The sequence below is a fragment of the Gymnodraco acuticeps genome, unplaced genomic scaffold, assembly GCF_902827175.1.
Source record: "Gymnodraco acuticeps unplaced genomic scaffold, fGymAcu1.1, whole genome shotgun sequence".
In the NCBI taxonomy this organism is placed as follows: Eukaryota; Metazoa; Chordata; class Actinopteri; order Perciformes; family Bathydraconidae; genus Gymnodraco; species Gymnodraco acuticeps.
Genome location: NW_022989752.1, coordinates 100,042 through 116,064, shown reverse-complemented (window position 1 = coordinate 116,064; position 16,023 = coordinate 100,042). Strand labels below are relative to the sequence as shown.

Below are 16,023 nucleotides of genomic sequence, written 5' to 3'. Positions count from 1 at the left end.
CAATGAATTGGAAAGAAATATAGCTTACTGTATGTGGAGTTTCAATATACTTATATTTACACAGTTGACCCTATCGACTCATTATTTGAAGTTGTTTTGATTACATGATGCAACATGCTCTTTGAGCCTATCTCAGATCCTCTTTGGGTGAAATCAATATGTAATACAAATTACAAAATGCAGAGTGAGTATTTGATTTGGTTTTAAACGATGGTTTGGTTAAATTATAAACAGTTTTGAAAAATTAAAACATTAGTGGGAATTCCTAAGCATTCATACTTAAACCTCACATGTGAAGAGAATGCATTAAGTGTTATGTTCACTTCTTTGGAGTTAAAAACTGTATTTATGGTGTGTTTCCGAGAGTGAGGTGGTGAGTTCACAGCGTGGTCTTTACCAGCAGAGGAGCTGGGGGTTAGGCAGCACATGCTCCAGTCGGCTGTAGTTGGTTATGCTGAAGGTTAGCACGGCGGGGGACGGGTTATTGGCAAAGTGCCGCGTGATTCCCGCCGGAAACGACAAAACCATCTCACCTATGATCTTCACAACACACCTGAGGGGCAGAGGAAGACAAGGAGTGTGTTAGAAAGAGAGGAAGAGACAGAAACTCATACACAGTAAACAATTGTTTTTTGATTCATTTGTTTTTCTTCCTTAAGTTTTAATTCTCCAAAAATGTCACAATGAAAAAAAACAATTGTTTATAGAAATTATTTTATTCCTCTCAACTTCTCAACTTGCCTCAGAGCAATTTAAACAGAAACCCTGAGCATGTGCAGTGAGGTATTAAAAAAATCCATTTATATCTGTTTAAATCTAAAGCATTGTGCGGTATGAATAGTTTCTAACTGTATAAATACTTTTTAGAAATATGAAACAGGAAGCCAATTAATTACATTATGACCAACTCAGGCATTATCATTCACTGCATAAGCAGAATTAACAAGCTCTTTTCCCGACAGCCATACACAGAAAAGGGCAGGGAAATGGCGATCTAGGTCAGAGAATCCCACTGTCCTCCCTGTCAGGATGTGCTGTAAATGTGAGCAGATATTTGTCGACCTACTTGCTTGGGTCAGCTCCTTTAAAGAAGGCGTTGACCGTCTCTGTGAACGCAGCAGCAACAGGAAGAGTGTCCTGAGCCCCCATGGTGAGAGGACTGGGCCCTCTAGAGCAGCCTGAGGGCAACACACACCCATGCACACACATGTTAAAATAGTCTGATTAAGGCAAGACACACACCCAACCATTGTTCATAATTAGCAATCCAATTCACTGAATGAGTTGCTATTTACTGTCATTATCTGGTTGTTATAGCTAAAGTCAGAGCTACATGAAAAATCTATGTATTTTAGCTTCGACACATAAACATGTATGAATAAAATACATAAGCCAACAGGGGTCAACAGATTAAGAATATATACATGTTCCAAATCTCCCAACCAGGACTCTACACTCTTCCTAACCAACAGTGTGCGGATGAAATGAAGAACAAAACACACTGTGTGCAAACTACCGGGATGAGATGACACCTTAAAAGAGTTTGAAATGAGAACAATGTTGGCGTTAGTGAGGTGGCATGAAAGCAGCAGGTTAGGTATGAAGAGGATAGCCATTTTCTCTCTGCTCTTTGACTGTGAAGTTGTAGAGTCAAACAAAATTACTTCAAATAAGTTATGATTATTTACACAGTACGTTTCACACAGACTTCTATTTGAGTGAGGTAGAAGGTAGATGAGAAAGGGAAGACAGAAGCAGACACAGAGAGAGACTGAGAGAGAGATGTGCATGCTTTTTCAAGCATGCCGTTAAAGCTAAATTATTCTGACAAGATCAAAGAAGGTCAGAGAGCCCAAAGATCAGACCAACAACCAAAAGGACAATAGTGACGACAGAGAGATTAGTAAAGTGCAGGAAGAACGATGACCTTTTTCGGAAATGAGAGGCAGTCAGCGCAGAGTAAAAAATGAGAATGAACAATGTCAGGAAGAGAAGTAAGATTGCAAGTTGACTGCATATGAGAGAGCCAGGAGTTAGCATGGCATGGGCTAGGGGTGATGAAGGGATTGCAAAGGAGGAAGAGGAAGGAGAGGGAAGGGAGGAAGGAAAGAAAGGGGCAGGGCAGGGGGCGAAGCTTGCACAAATGAGCCTCAGAAGAGTGTGTGCTGCCCTGGTGCAGAGAAAACTTACCTTCAAAGGTTAAATAAAACTTCCCTCTGTCAAACCATACAAGGGATGGCTGGTCATTCTCTGTGTGGGGTGGAGGGGTGGAGGAAGGAGGGGAGGTGGGGAGAGGAGGAGGGTGGAGGTAGAGGGATGGAAGGGAGGGTTGGGGGTGAGAGGGGGGAGAGGAGAGAAGGACAGTAGCGTGAGTTTTTACATGGTAGGTCTATCACACGTCACAGCTGAGTGAAACGTGGGGGTGGAGGCCGGGGACCACAACGAGGGGCAGAGACAGAGCATGTGACATCACGGGTGGAGGTTTTCTGTGGGTGCATGCGTGAGGGTCAGGTGGGCACTGCTGGAGGCTGGCAGTGTTACGAATAAATACAGTAAGCCTCTATCAGAGAGGAAGTCCAAGCTGTCGAAGGGGGAGGGGCAGCCAGGAGTGACAGCTTGGAGGTTGCAGGTTTCAGGAGCAGCAGAAAATTATCTCTCTTCTAGGAAGCACTCGAGTGGCACTACTTTCTTCAGATTGTTCATATTACGTTGATATATTTAGGCTTGTCTCTCTGTGTCTGACTGTGCTCACATTTACCTCCAGCCCTCTATGATTATGAAACAAATGGAAGCAGACTGTCGTGTCTAAAAACACCCTGCAGGGGGAAGCTATGAGACTGAGACCGGAGAGCAGGGAGAGAGGATCTGTGGTGCACAGGGAGAGATGCTCCGTCCCAATGACAGGGGCTGCATCCTCCAGGGGACACGGACTGTGAAGGTGAAGTCTGACCTCACAGAGACCAAAACTAGCTTCAGTTAACAGATCAGTTCAAAGGACAGATACATTGCCCAATACCATCCCACTGCAGAGTATCGGTAACTATTTGTCTGTTGGCAGATATAAGAAAAATACATTTTTGAGAGTTTAATACTAATGTCTACATTTCAAAAATGTGCCAGAATGCTCTAACATTATCATATTTGGAGCAACATTCACGAGTCATTGTGTAAATGTGTAATTTGACAAAACAGATATTTAAATGACTTCTTGCCGCTCTTAAAAATCTTTTTATTTAGTTTTTGTAAAAGCAAGCTGACGTACGGATGGATATATTTGGTATATTGTTTCTACATAGGTACATCAGTCTGACAATTTTAGGAAAAGCCTACATTCACAGAATTAAACTGCAAGACAAGCATGACTTTTCATAATCTGCATGAAAAGAATTCAGGGCCATAGGCATAACGTATTAAATATTAAAAACTGGCCTTACTGGTGTATTCAAAACTACAGTATCTCTTGTGCAAACACCATTCCAATGATACAAATGAAAGAGTGCTACAGTATACAAAGGAATGGCCATTAGCCAGTACAACATTATAATGTTTTTTAAATATAATTATGGTGGTAAACTCAGATTAGTTCCTCAATTTAGATTTGACAATGTTCAATTTAATACATATTGACACAAATGTGTATGGAAAGAAATATCTCAATATTAATATGTTCCGATCATGATGTTCTGGTTCTACAAATTCAGACTGGGGGATCCAGGCCCTGAACTGGGATTCAACTGCAGTGTGAGTGGAACTATTATGACCAGGGATTGTCTTAAAATACGGCACGATTTCCCAAATAACAAAACAAAAAACCAGGACTCTTCTAAAGTTCAATGTGAGCCTGTACCTCGTATAAGAGCAGGCTTGTTCTAGTCCATACTATTGTTTCCATGCAGGTTCCCAGCGATGAAGGTGTGTTGTTGAGTGAGTGGACTAACAGAGTTGTTAGGTGATGAGAGCAGTTTGGCACCTCACGAAGAAAACAAAAGGGCAGGTGTTCTGAGTGAGAGGGCGGGGCTTTTCAAGTTCTGTTTTTTTTTGGCTTGAGAGTGACAGGTGTGACAGGTGGGCGTCAGAGGTCGAGTGTGGGGGTACACCGAGGCTTTAGTGCTGGTGAGGATTGGGTTGAACCTGAGGCTGTGTCGTGCTACTCCAGCGGTAGAGAGGATGGTATGAATACCAAACAGCTGCTGCCTGTCTAATTCGACCTAATTCTCATGCCAGACTTCAAACGACTCTGAGAGCAGCAGCTCTGATCTGACAGTGTGTGTAAGAGTGAGTTTGAGTGTGTGTGTGTGTAAGAGTGAGTTTGAGTGTGTGTGTGTGTAAGAGAGAGAAAAACAGACAATATGGATCTCAAGGGCCCACATATAAGGAGCTCTTCAGACATGCTCACTGAACACCCAAACACTCAAACACACTCCTGTGGTGCAGACTGAGAGTGAAGGTATGTGGAAGGGTCTGCAATGCACTCTCTAGACCAGGGGTTCTCAAAGTGCGGCCCGCGGGCCAATGGCGGCCCTCGGAAATGTTTCTGGCGGCCCGCGATAGTTAATGTGACACGCTGAAATGCATGCGTTATATTTTAATCCTCCATGGTTGTATCTAGTAAGAATTAGAATGGAATTTAAGAATGGTAAAACTGCGCCCCCTGGGTTGTCATTCCTAAATTATGAATGACAGCTTGTGGAAAGTTTGCTAGACTACTGGTTGCATGGCAACTAGGCATCTCGCGAGTTGCGGTAATTGGTTAGTACAATAAAGAAAGGATTTGTTTTGGAATTATTCTGTGTTCCGTTTTTTCTTGGGCGGCCCTCAATCCAATATTGGGTACCTAAATTGGCCCTTACTCATCAAAACTTTGAGAACCCCTGTACTAGACTCACACACACAATGTGTCGCCAACAGACACAAGGTTGCCATAGTGACATGGCGAGACAGCCACTGGTGCACAGTCATAAAACAGAGAGAAACGTCTCACGAGGGGGCAGATGGGCAAGGGGAAAGACACTCAAACTTTTTTGTAAAAACAAAAACAAAAGTTATGCAACAGATGCAGCTTTTTGTGTCCCAAAAGCTTTCAGTTTTTGGCAGATATCATCATGAACTAACAAGAGAGATATAAGTGAGAATGAAAAAGAGAGAAAGAGGTTACTACTCAATGATTGGCAAATGTGTGGAAGGGTATGAGTCGGAAGAAAAATGTAGAAAAATGGTAATATCTCTGAAACGCTATCATGTTTAAACAGAACAGAATGAGCATGTGGCTTGTCCCTACATCTATGATCTAAACCTTAAGTAGACTAGTCAAATCAGTAGGTATACGGATAATGACACATAGATGCTATTTTTATAAAACTCTTCTACATCAAAACAGGCTTTATAAAACTATGCCTGTGAGAACGTGGGAAAAAGACCCAAAAAGGAGAATGTGTCAGTGTCCTTATACCGTCACCTTTTGACTGACATTAATTGAGAAGCACCAAAACACTCGGTGATAGACCTTTACCCTTCTACGTCTAAGTGCACTCTGGGTAAAGAGCATCAAACAGATTCTCCCCCAACCCGTCCCCTTTCCTCTCTCTGAGGGGATCTTTACTATACCTGCAAACGAATCAAAGTGTCTCTCAAAGGTGGGCAGTTTGTCTACATAAGCATCATCTTCTGACAAGCCAAAGGACAAATAAAGAGACGAACAAACGGCAAAACAAAATACAGAGAGAAAATCAGACCAAGTAAAAAATTACAAAATGTAGAAAATCTGAAAGGCACTGCACACAAACAATGAATTATGTAGAAAACAAACAAAAGGAATAAGCATATTAAACACAAAGAGAGGGAAATGCTAAATGAAATGAAAAAAATTACTGAAACTGTAACACAGTCAGTTTAAAACTGAAACTGTTCTGGTGACGTTTACTCCATCGAAATGTACATGAAGGGCCATAAAAGCGACTGCTGATAACTCTGAGCAGCATGTGTGTTACAGTCTGAATGTACTTAAGCTGTTTACTAATCCTTTGTCTGCCCAATCAGTTATGAAAAAAGCAACCTCCAACAAGGGACTATATTCCTTTTTATATAACTGCCTCCAGATTGTTAATTTATTTAATCTTTTATGACTCAGCCATGTTAATCTGCCCTAATTTACATCAACAACTTTGCACTGCAATGTCCTACAATCCCAAAATATAAAAGGTAGATCAATGAGTGTGAAATTGTGTTAAGCCATCGATTCCTATAATAAAGGTTTATCGAGACTTATAAACAAATTGTTACACCACCCACTCACAATGCTTTGTAATCTTATTTAAATGAATAGGATATTTTTTTTTACATTTATACCAATTTATCTCCAGATAGTAACAGCTGTCATGCATGGGTTATGCCCAGTATAACTGAATTCATCATTCAGTGGATCATAAAGGAAGGAAGCCGTCACCATTTCCAGAAGGAAAAAAATGAATAAATAAATAAATACAAAACTACACGACTCATTCCACACAAACAAGGAAGGACAGGGCCGGTGCATAAAATCAATAATGAACTTTTAATAAAAGACATGGAAGAGTTAAATTCAGCTATCATAGGCGTCAGAAGACCGCAGACAGTGACCGCTGAGGGAGCACACACCTGACACGGACACGGAGAGCTCTTTACTGACGGTGGGGGTGGTGGCGGCACTCATGGAGTTGGTGGAAGAGATGGAGGAGGTGCTCTCGGCCCGCGCCAACGGGGCGACAGGAGGGGGGCTGGCAGAGTGGACCGGCGGGCTGAATGGACGACTCTGAAGGGAGAAAAAGACCGTAGGAGAAAGACAGATTAAAATACATTTATGTTCATCTTATACATACCAAAACACTACGTCAACTAGAAGTGAACATATGATCAACTGCAACACCTACTGCATCTCCTATAGTGGGTTTCCCCGGAGGAAGTTTGGGCCGTGAAGAGGGGCGAGGTGGAGGTGGTGGGGGGGTTGGGTTGACTGACGAAGGAGTGGAAGGTCGCACCGGAGAAGAGGAACCTGCAAAACAGAGCAGAGACACATAGAGATGTATTTATAAACCCTACCGTTCTTTTTAGACGCTTTTTAGACGCTGGCGGAACCAGTGGAGTACAAATGCAAAATAAATGCTGGGTTGCCAGAACCTTTATTACACAGATTATTTGGAAATATTTCTTCATGCATACAATGTAATGAAAGAGCATAGCAAAGATACAGACTAAGTTTTTATAATATTGTTTAAGAACAGTCAACCTCCTATTTTAGCTGCCTTGAGTATCTGTTACCTCTCACAATTGACTTTTTTTCTGCAAACAGACAAAATACATTCTATATCACTTTCTTTTGAAACACTGGCCAAACTATGATAAATAATTCCCCTTGTTTTTAGATATCTTTCTCACGCAATTACGTATAATTAAAATGTACCAGAGAAAACAAGTTCTATCCTGCATAATGGACGGTTTAAATGTTCATAACATTAGTCAGCCACTCTAACAGAGTTACTGTATGTGAACAAACTCAAAAATAAATCCACCAGAGTGAAGTCCCATTAAATATGAGTAAGTCAGAATAACAACTTATGCTATGAGTTTTGAGACACAATGGTAAGAACATCCAACCTCATCAAAACATCACCTCTTTTCCGGGGATAAATACAATTGCAGATTTACTTTTAAGTTTAACAACAAAGCAATACTGCAATCAGCTCAAGGCAAACTCAAAGATGGTGTAATGCTGGTGATACAATCCCTTCTTAACACCAGTCAAAACATCTCTACCTGACTTTATTTGTAGGTATGGATGGTAATTGATAAGAATTGTCACATGGCTGATGATGACAAAGAAATTCACCATGTGTTGTCATAATTCCAGTTTTATATGTGTCCCTCAAACAAAGTTGTTAATATCTAGGTGTGATTTACTTATACAAGCTCCAAATGAACTGTCCTTCATAAACATATATTCTAGTTTGAATCATTGACTGCTCACCGCTATTCGTGCCGCCAGCTCCAGATGTGGGACCCGGTGATGAAACCACTGCTCGATATGTGGGGGGAGGAGGTGGGGGAGGCGTACTCCGACTCCCCTGGTTAGCTTCGGTGGGCGAGGGGACAGTTTCCCCTCCGTCCTCTTTGGGTTGGGTGACTTCTGTGTTCTCGGCCTGCTCCTCTTGAGACAGGACAAGTGACAGTGGGACGGAGCACGCTGCAGGCTGCTCAGTGGGAGGAGTCACGGCTGGAGGGGTGCTAGCTCTGGGAGCAGGGGCTAGTGGGACGCTGGGGGGCGAGTCCAGAGGAGGGGGAGAGGAAGCGGGAGGGGAGGCAATGTCTTTCGGCGGTGCAGGGGGTGGAGAGGTGGCGAGCGTGGGAGGAATCCTGTCTTCAGGTGTGGGAGGACCTGAGCGGACAGGAAGTGCAGCTGGCTCCTCTGTGGGAGGCGGGGAGATTGGGGGAGGGGGTACAGGTTCGTCTTTTGGGGGAAGGGATGCTGGGAGAGGTGGTGCGGGGTCTTCTGGAGGAAGTGGTGATGCCGGTAAAGGTGGGGCAGGAGATTCAGGTGGAGGCGGGGAGGCTGGTTGAGGAGGCACTGGTTCTTCTGGGAGAGGCCGCTGCTCACTTGATTCTAAACTAAAGCTGACCCACGAGTCACTCGTTTCCTCGCCAGCAGACGAAGGCTGCTCTGGTCCAAAGATGTTGTCTAAGTCCGCTATAGAGGGCTTTCTGGTGGGGGCGTCGGCTTCTGTGGACACTTCTGAAACACAGACAACCAGTGACCAATCAAAGGGTTTGTAGAGGACCTTGGCAAAGTTACACAAAAACATATAACATGACAGACAGGGAAAGGTCAAGCCAGAAATGTAAAGAGAAAGAAGCCACTGAGATGATGTTGAATGTTAGCTTTATCCTGCAGTGACAGTGTAGCCATGAAACTAACAAAGTGGTGTATTTGTTTTAATAGTAATTAGGTTTGTACTAGTTTATGTTTTTTGTAAGGGTAATGGTTTGTATAATCACAATCTTATTGTGTGATCGCAATGCGTTGGTTTGTATGGGTCACATGGATATGGGCGGCACTCATTCGGATTATAATCACCTGTTGTGTGAGGAGTGTGTGAAAGTGTCGCTGTATTTTTTTGTTGACCGCAAACACAACGATTGTTTTGGTTATTAATACAATTTCATTGTCTCCGTTTTAATATGTTGATGATCTAACTTTTTTCATTAAATAAAAAATAAATGTCACCGCATTTTGATCTCACCAATTCATTTTTGGATAGCGCGTCAGACTAGTTCAACCAGGCCCGACCTCAGCCTCTCAGCGACTTTGTCTGTTTCCTGAAGTTGCCAAAGACAGTGTGATAGCCCAGATGGCAGAAATAGATAAGAAGACCTCTTACCGGCATCATCTGCAGAGGGAGGGCCAGTTGATGGGGCGGGGGGCGGGACAATCTTGGGTGGAAGTGGAGGTGGAGCTGTAATACAAATATAAGCACAACAATGATTACTCCCGTTAACCAGTTAAGCCCCACGGGCGGGGGCAAAACAGAAGATCACTGTCTAGACATGCTTGGATGAAGTGAATTCAATATACGGTGGGCTGCATACAACGACTTATTCTTCAAATGAGAAGAAACATTCTTTAAAAAGTTGGACCCATACATGACCGGCTTTACCACACCTGAAAACAAAATCCCAATAGCATTTCACCATGCAGCACAGCACATTCATTCACCACCATGCCAAATGCAAGGAGAAGCCAGTGAGGTATGATGGGTGCAGTGTGGGAGACGGGCACTGAACTTTCCCATAATAATAAAAAAACAACTCTAAATCTATTGGTTGTGAAATGGCTGATGAAATGACCCAAGTTAGAGCTGGCAGTTTGTATGAGAATGAGAAGCAGCGTGTTATTGATCGGTCTGTGCAGCTTTGTTTGTTAGTCGGATGATGATCATGAAGTGAGCTGATGGATCTGAGCAGTCATTCCAGGGAGGAGAAGAAGAAGTGCAGCACATTACGCACGTAATTATAAAACTTACTTCCTGTAGGGAAGGATCTTGTCAAAGAGGATTCAGGCTCTGACAGAGGAATCCCCCACGCATCGGACTCAAACACACCCACTGAGTTCAGGAGGGGACAGAACAGGATGAGTCAGGGGTATTAGAGCCAAAACATTTAAAGGGATTCTAATGCTGCGAAGCTTATGAGACTTAAGTAAGAGGTGAAACAAGATCAGCATGTCAATAAAATATTTCAAAACAGATTATCAGCCTGAGGCACAAACTGTACATAGGATGTGTTGTAACAGCAGAACATCTAAAATACATTTTCATTTATAACTGAAGCAGAAAGAAGGATTGCAATTTCATGGCCATGGTGGCTTCAGCACTAAATGTGTCTCAATACATGTTTACAACCTTATTCACTAGAACTGATTCTGAAGGCTAAATTCTAAATGATATACAGAACAACATTTGCTACACATCTGTCCTAGTCTACATGTTTTGATTGATTTGTTTTCATTGACTATACTATCTTAGCCCTGCCATGCCATGAGAGCCTATTTTTTCTTCAGCCTTTTTTTACATTTAGCATTTGCCAGCAATAACAAAATAGCTTAACACCTTTTTTCTGGTCGTATAAAATCCAAAATATTGCAAGATTATACATTAATACATTGGTTTAAGCAACCTGCACCTGAGCCTTACAATTGAGTGTAAACTAATGTTTACCCCAACTAAATAATAATTTATATCACACATGCCTACACTTTATGATACTTTGAATTTAAAAACATAATCAACAAAAAAGTTAAACATTTCCAGTTGTCACACACACATATATTTATTGTCTGAACAAATGTATGAAAGGAATTTGTGTGGGGTGGATGTTGCCTGACTTGCAGTTGCATAACAGCTAAGAACTCTCTCAAAGTCTAACTCCAACTGGATTGGCTGATAGCATGACAGGTGCCAATTTCAACTTTGACCCTAATGATGACAGATTGAGTAAATCCACAACTGCTCTGTAAGTCTGAGGGAAGAACAGCAGTGTTAGAGACATTGGTGTGAGAGGGGGGCTGCTTTGACAGCTGAGCAGGGCTTTTCTGGCACTCTTGAGACAATAAATGTGTGTTCAGAAAGATATTTTCATTGTGTTGCTATCACAGTTTGACAAAACAACAACACTGGAAACAACTGTCAACACAGACATATTCTAACAACGGACACAAAGACGTAGACAGAATAAATAGACAAAGACACGGATTGACAAAAAACCATGGAGGAGGGTTACCTTCAGTTTTTGATTCTCCAAAGGCTGTATCCAAGGGAGGCCCAAATAAGGCTGTGGTGTCTTCAGAGAACGGTGTCTGTTGACTGCTGCAACACACACATGACATTAGGAGAGCAATTATTGTAAAGAAGGACATTTTAGGAATGAGCAGCAAGCTTACGTGATCTGATCATGGTACAGGTAGAAAGCATTTTAACACATCAGTATCCCCATATACACCTTTTTAAATCTGCTGAATTTGATCTTGCTTTCACAAATGTATTATGTCTTCATTTGGACAATTCTTAACATGTGGAACCATAAACTACAGCTATTGCAAAAGTTCACCTTCAATATTTACTACAATTACAAATCATTTTCAGTAGTTATTACAGGTTCATTGTAAGGGCTGTGCTGTGACAAAACCATGCAGTGTAGAGTAGAACAATGTTCTGTAGTAATGTAGAGTGATACAGGAGGAATATCTAAACATGCAGCTGGACCATGGCTAACGGCACTCGACAGACAACAGCCTCATGTGGACAGTAAAGTCTGGCATCAAACAAACCACAGAAACACATGTAGAGGAAGACTATGATCACCACCATGAACACAAACAGTTATACTAGAAGAACATGCGCGTATGTCCCCGCAGCACACAAAGCAGCAGTGTTGTTTGGTAGATAAACACAGTGACAGTTCTGCGGATGCACTGAAGCCTCAAGAGGGCCTCCGACAAAACAAACAATGTTTGTCCCAGACATCTTATATGTTTGTGGGAAGGCAAAGGTTTGGCGAAATCTAAAACAAAATCGGGGTGTGTTTTTATGCCATTATGTTAGAACTAACGCATAAGATAATCTCTCGGCCTTTAGTTAAGAAAAGAGTATTACCTAATGTTGTTCCCTTCTTTCTATGGTAGCATGAATTTTCTATTATGAACTTTTTTCGTTAAAACTAAAGTAACTCCACATCCCAGCTAGGGTTCCTGATCAATGAAGCTATATGGCTTCAACATATAAGCCTTTATCCATATCCAGAATGTTTCAGTGATACAACAAAGGAGATGACATTGTCAGTGGATGACATCTTAAGCATTTCAAAACTGAAAAGTGTCATGGTCCGCTGTGACTTAAATACCCAGTTCACATTAACAGGATGTATCATTGCTGGGTGGACTGACCAAACTCCCAAAAAGCACAATGATACTTGATGGGGACATTTGAGAGGCGACACTGTTGTGTGCTACATGTAATATATTTGTAATGAAGACAAATAAATGATGACATGACATATAACTACTGTAACCTGCCAGGAATATCCCCACTAACATCACCTCCATTAGCTTGTACACTGCAGATATACTGCACATCTTTACAATAAAGGTTAATCTTTGAACAGAGCAGTACAAATGAAGCCGGGTTAATCTGTGAATTTAGCACAGTTTTTTATATTCTTAAAAAATAGGTAAGATTAATAGGTACCTCATACAACCCCTTTTCACAAATAATAAATGAAATAGGTGTCTGTTGTCAGAGAAGAGTGAGGGTCATACCTGGGGGGTTGTGGTGCTGGAGCTGGTGTTGGGGCCACAGTGGGTAGTGTTGGGGCCACAGTGGGTAAAGTTGGGATGATGCGCCTCGGTCTGGCAATCTCTTCTCCTGGAACTACAATTAAATATGTTTACCACATGTGTTCTCGATCACATTCTCTGTAATTCACCATATTTAAATATGTACGTGTCCTAAGGTGCAACAAGATTGATACTCACTGGATGTGTTCCTTTTCAAACCCTGAAACATGAACAAATTACAGTAAAATGTAAAAAACAAAGACACAAAATAGCAACAGTCACGCACAAGTACAACGTTGTAATAATTCCAACAATATAACTGTCTTTAATGTAACTACAGTAGAATCAGTATCCTACATAGCCCCATTTAAGCAAAGAACACCGCAAAATTCACAGAAAACATAACATGTAGTTGAATGGCAGATCAAAGACACATTTATTTTGATATAAAAAGCCACATAGGTTTTAAAAGAACATTGATGTAGGTTCTAGAGTGTTGAAGGTCAGAGAGGGAACTACAGCCTCAGGTTGACTTAATCTGATGAGACTACCTGACCAGCTACATGCTACACAGGCATTACTAATACACACACACACACAGGAAACTGGTATAGGAAGGGTTGTTCTAAAGGAATAACTTTTTAGGCAGCAGAGAAATAAGAAGAAATAAAGGGTACAATAAAGGTTATCGTCTTGACACAAAAAACAGGGACACTGCAGGCCGACATGCTTTATAAAGTGATTATTTGAACACTGTATATTCAGTGAAATATGGCACAGCGAGTGCTTACAAATCACATCAGCAGCTAACTTACATCATATGGAACAGGAAAGATATCTATTAGCTATAAGAGATGCAGTTTAAATGACAGAGACCAAGGTATTCCAGTAATAATAACATTGTTACATTAGAAAATGGCAACTGCTGCTTGCAGTGAGCCAACTGCGCTGTAAGCAGTGATTTGAGTTGTCAGAGCCAACAATAAATATTGGAAAGCTTTCAAAACATGCTTTGAAGTCTTAAAAAGACACCCCTGGTACTAGAGAAGGTGTGAGCCTGATAAAGTTCAAATGTGAGAAAGTAAAAAAAGGAACGAGTTCTGTTGTTGGAGAGGCAACAGCACCATCATATTGCCTCTCCAGCTGAGATCTTAAACACCCTCGTCTTTAGATTTGTATGAATTCACCATGTGAGGAACACAAGAGGCCAAGAAAGGCAGATTGCAGATAAGAGCAGAGAGGAGGAGAGACAGCAGCAGATGAGAGAAGAAGACACGACGATGGGGAGTGACTGAAGTAAGACATCAAAGGGTCCAACTGTCAAAAGTGCAAATGTTCTCCCACTACAGAGACCTCGCAAGAAACCATTCAAGATCAAAACAAGGACACTACTGATCTTGAGAATCTAGGAGTATTTATTTGTTGGTGTAAATATTTATTTATTTATACCTTTAAATATTAATGTCAAAACAAATTAGTTGACAGTTTTGACCCACGCCTCAGCCACTGAACCCATCAACGAATGTCCTGTCTTATTTAATCGAATCTAAGAACAGGGTGAGGAGCAGAAGTGTACGGGAAGTATGTGACATTATTTGTACCTAACCCCAGGGAGCGGAGGAAAAGGACACTTACCGGGCTACGTCTCTGTGACCAGCAAAAAGGAAGAGAGAAGAGACACCTGGTCAGAGAGTGACAAATCAGTAAAGCACACATCATATATATGACGAAAAGAATAGGGGCCTGGTCGCTCAGATTGGGGGATAAGATGCAGAATTACAGAATCATCTTATTGCAGCAGAACTGAACTGTTTGGTAATCGGGTTAAGACCTGATCCTTACTTCCCAAAATCTTAAATAACCTCTCTCCTACTTCCACTTTTTTCCCAGGTAGTGTTTCACCATGATAATGTTTTTCACTTTTTTTTTTAAATATCCCCTTACAAAGGATCTTTGTATTTCTTTGCAGATGTTCTCAACACCTCCCACTCATCTGTCTTGAAGTTAAGTGCTATTTATTGTATTTGCTGCATTTTGTTTTGTTCCAATGAGAAATACAAACAAATACAAAGTTGTTTAGCTAGAAAAGAAGCGTTACAGTAGGTGTTAATGTAGGGTAACATACAGAACAGATGATGAGCCATGTTGGATTGAGTATTTAAGATGTTCCAACATGAAATAAAGCAAGTTATGAATTGCTTATTTAATACCAAATTGGGAAAAATGATACCTCAGACCATCTTAACTTAAAACTTAAGATAGGAGGTGTCTGTAATCGCCGCAGGACGATAACATGTGTGAGCATAAATGCAGGTAGTTAAATAAGTCCTGGATAATAAAGGTATAAAGAATAGCCAAGTATGAACTTAAACTGATCTGTGTGTTTGTGTTTATGCTGTCATATTTTTTGTCTGTTTATGGTTAGAAAAAACAAAGGGTAAATAAGATTCAAGGCCTTCAGATAAATTGTGGTTTTTGCCTGAATTTTCAATGTCATCTGTGAACCTGCTGTTACTGAATATTATCCAAATACTCTCTAATTTATATCTCATCCTTATTCCTTTTTATGATCATTTTTTTGTTTAAACCAATGTAATTTTTGCCGTTTAATCCTTTTAAGTTTCTTTTCATTTTCTCTTCTCTCCCATCTGCCCCTCTTTGGTCTCTTTGATTGAAATCTCTCCATCTGCCTGCGTCGCATCCACCCTCTCTCCCCTCCATCTCTTACTCTTGTGCTTGTTCCAGTTGTGCAGTGAGCCATGAGTGATTAAAGTGATGCAACAAAGGGGTGGGACTAGCTGGTGGAAGGGATTCAATTCATTGGGTAAACTGGTGCAGGACACTGCGCAACTCTGTTCGTCATAACCAATCATCATCTCCCTGCCGTAAGTAAACAGGAAGAACAACAGGAAGTGTTCAGAGTTAAACACAGTGACCTTTGAGCCCGCCAGGGAATCACATTGGTCTCTGCACACAGATAGTTGTTTACAAATGTGTGATATATTTGAAATCATAAAAGCATATTATTTGTCCTGGTTATTTAAAAAAAAAAAAAAAACATATATATATATTGCATCTCTGTTTTTGGTGCTGGAGATATAACACATTTTGTAACTGATGCAGGTCATATCTGAACAGTGTAGTCTTGGCTGTAAAGTGACCGACCT

At 41.2% G+C, this 16,023-nt stretch overlaps 1 protein-coding gene across 5 annotated transcripts in view; it reads right to left on the bottom strand.

Annotated features, from left to right (window-relative positions):
- sgip1a (SH3GL interacting endocytic adaptor 1a) overlaps positions 1–16,023 on the bottom strand; it is a 92,558-nt gene that overhangs the window by 6,683 nt on the left and 69,852 nt on the right. For 4 of the 5 annotated variants that reach the window (XM_034210317.1, XM_034210286.1, XM_034210296.1 and 1 more), the window contains 12 exons: positions 14,492–14,503; positions 13,055–13,076; positions 12,839–12,950; positions 11,305–11,390; positions 10,050–10,130; positions 9,408–9,482; positions 8,000–8,761; positions 6,906–7,027; positions 6,634–6,787; positions 2,191–2,250; positions 1,067–1,178; positions 398–553 (listed from right to left, as the gene is read on the bottom strand). In XM_034210317.1, coding sequence (XP_034066208.1) covers positions 398–553; positions 1,067–1,178; positions 2,191–2,250; positions 6,634–6,787; positions 6,906–7,027; positions 8,000–8,761; positions 9,408–9,482; positions 10,050–10,130; positions 11,305–11,390; positions 12,839–12,950; positions 13,055–13,076; positions 14,492–14,503 — 1,754 coding nt within the window. The remainder of the gene's footprint in view (positions 1–397; positions 554–1,066; positions 1,179–2,190; positions 2,251–6,633; positions 6,788–6,905; positions 7,028–7,999; positions 8,762–9,407; positions 9,483–10,049; positions 10,131–11,304; positions 11,391–12,838; positions 12,951–13,054; positions 13,077–14,491; positions 14,504–16,023) is intronic. The other variant, XM_034210302.1, reaches the window with a different exon arrangement.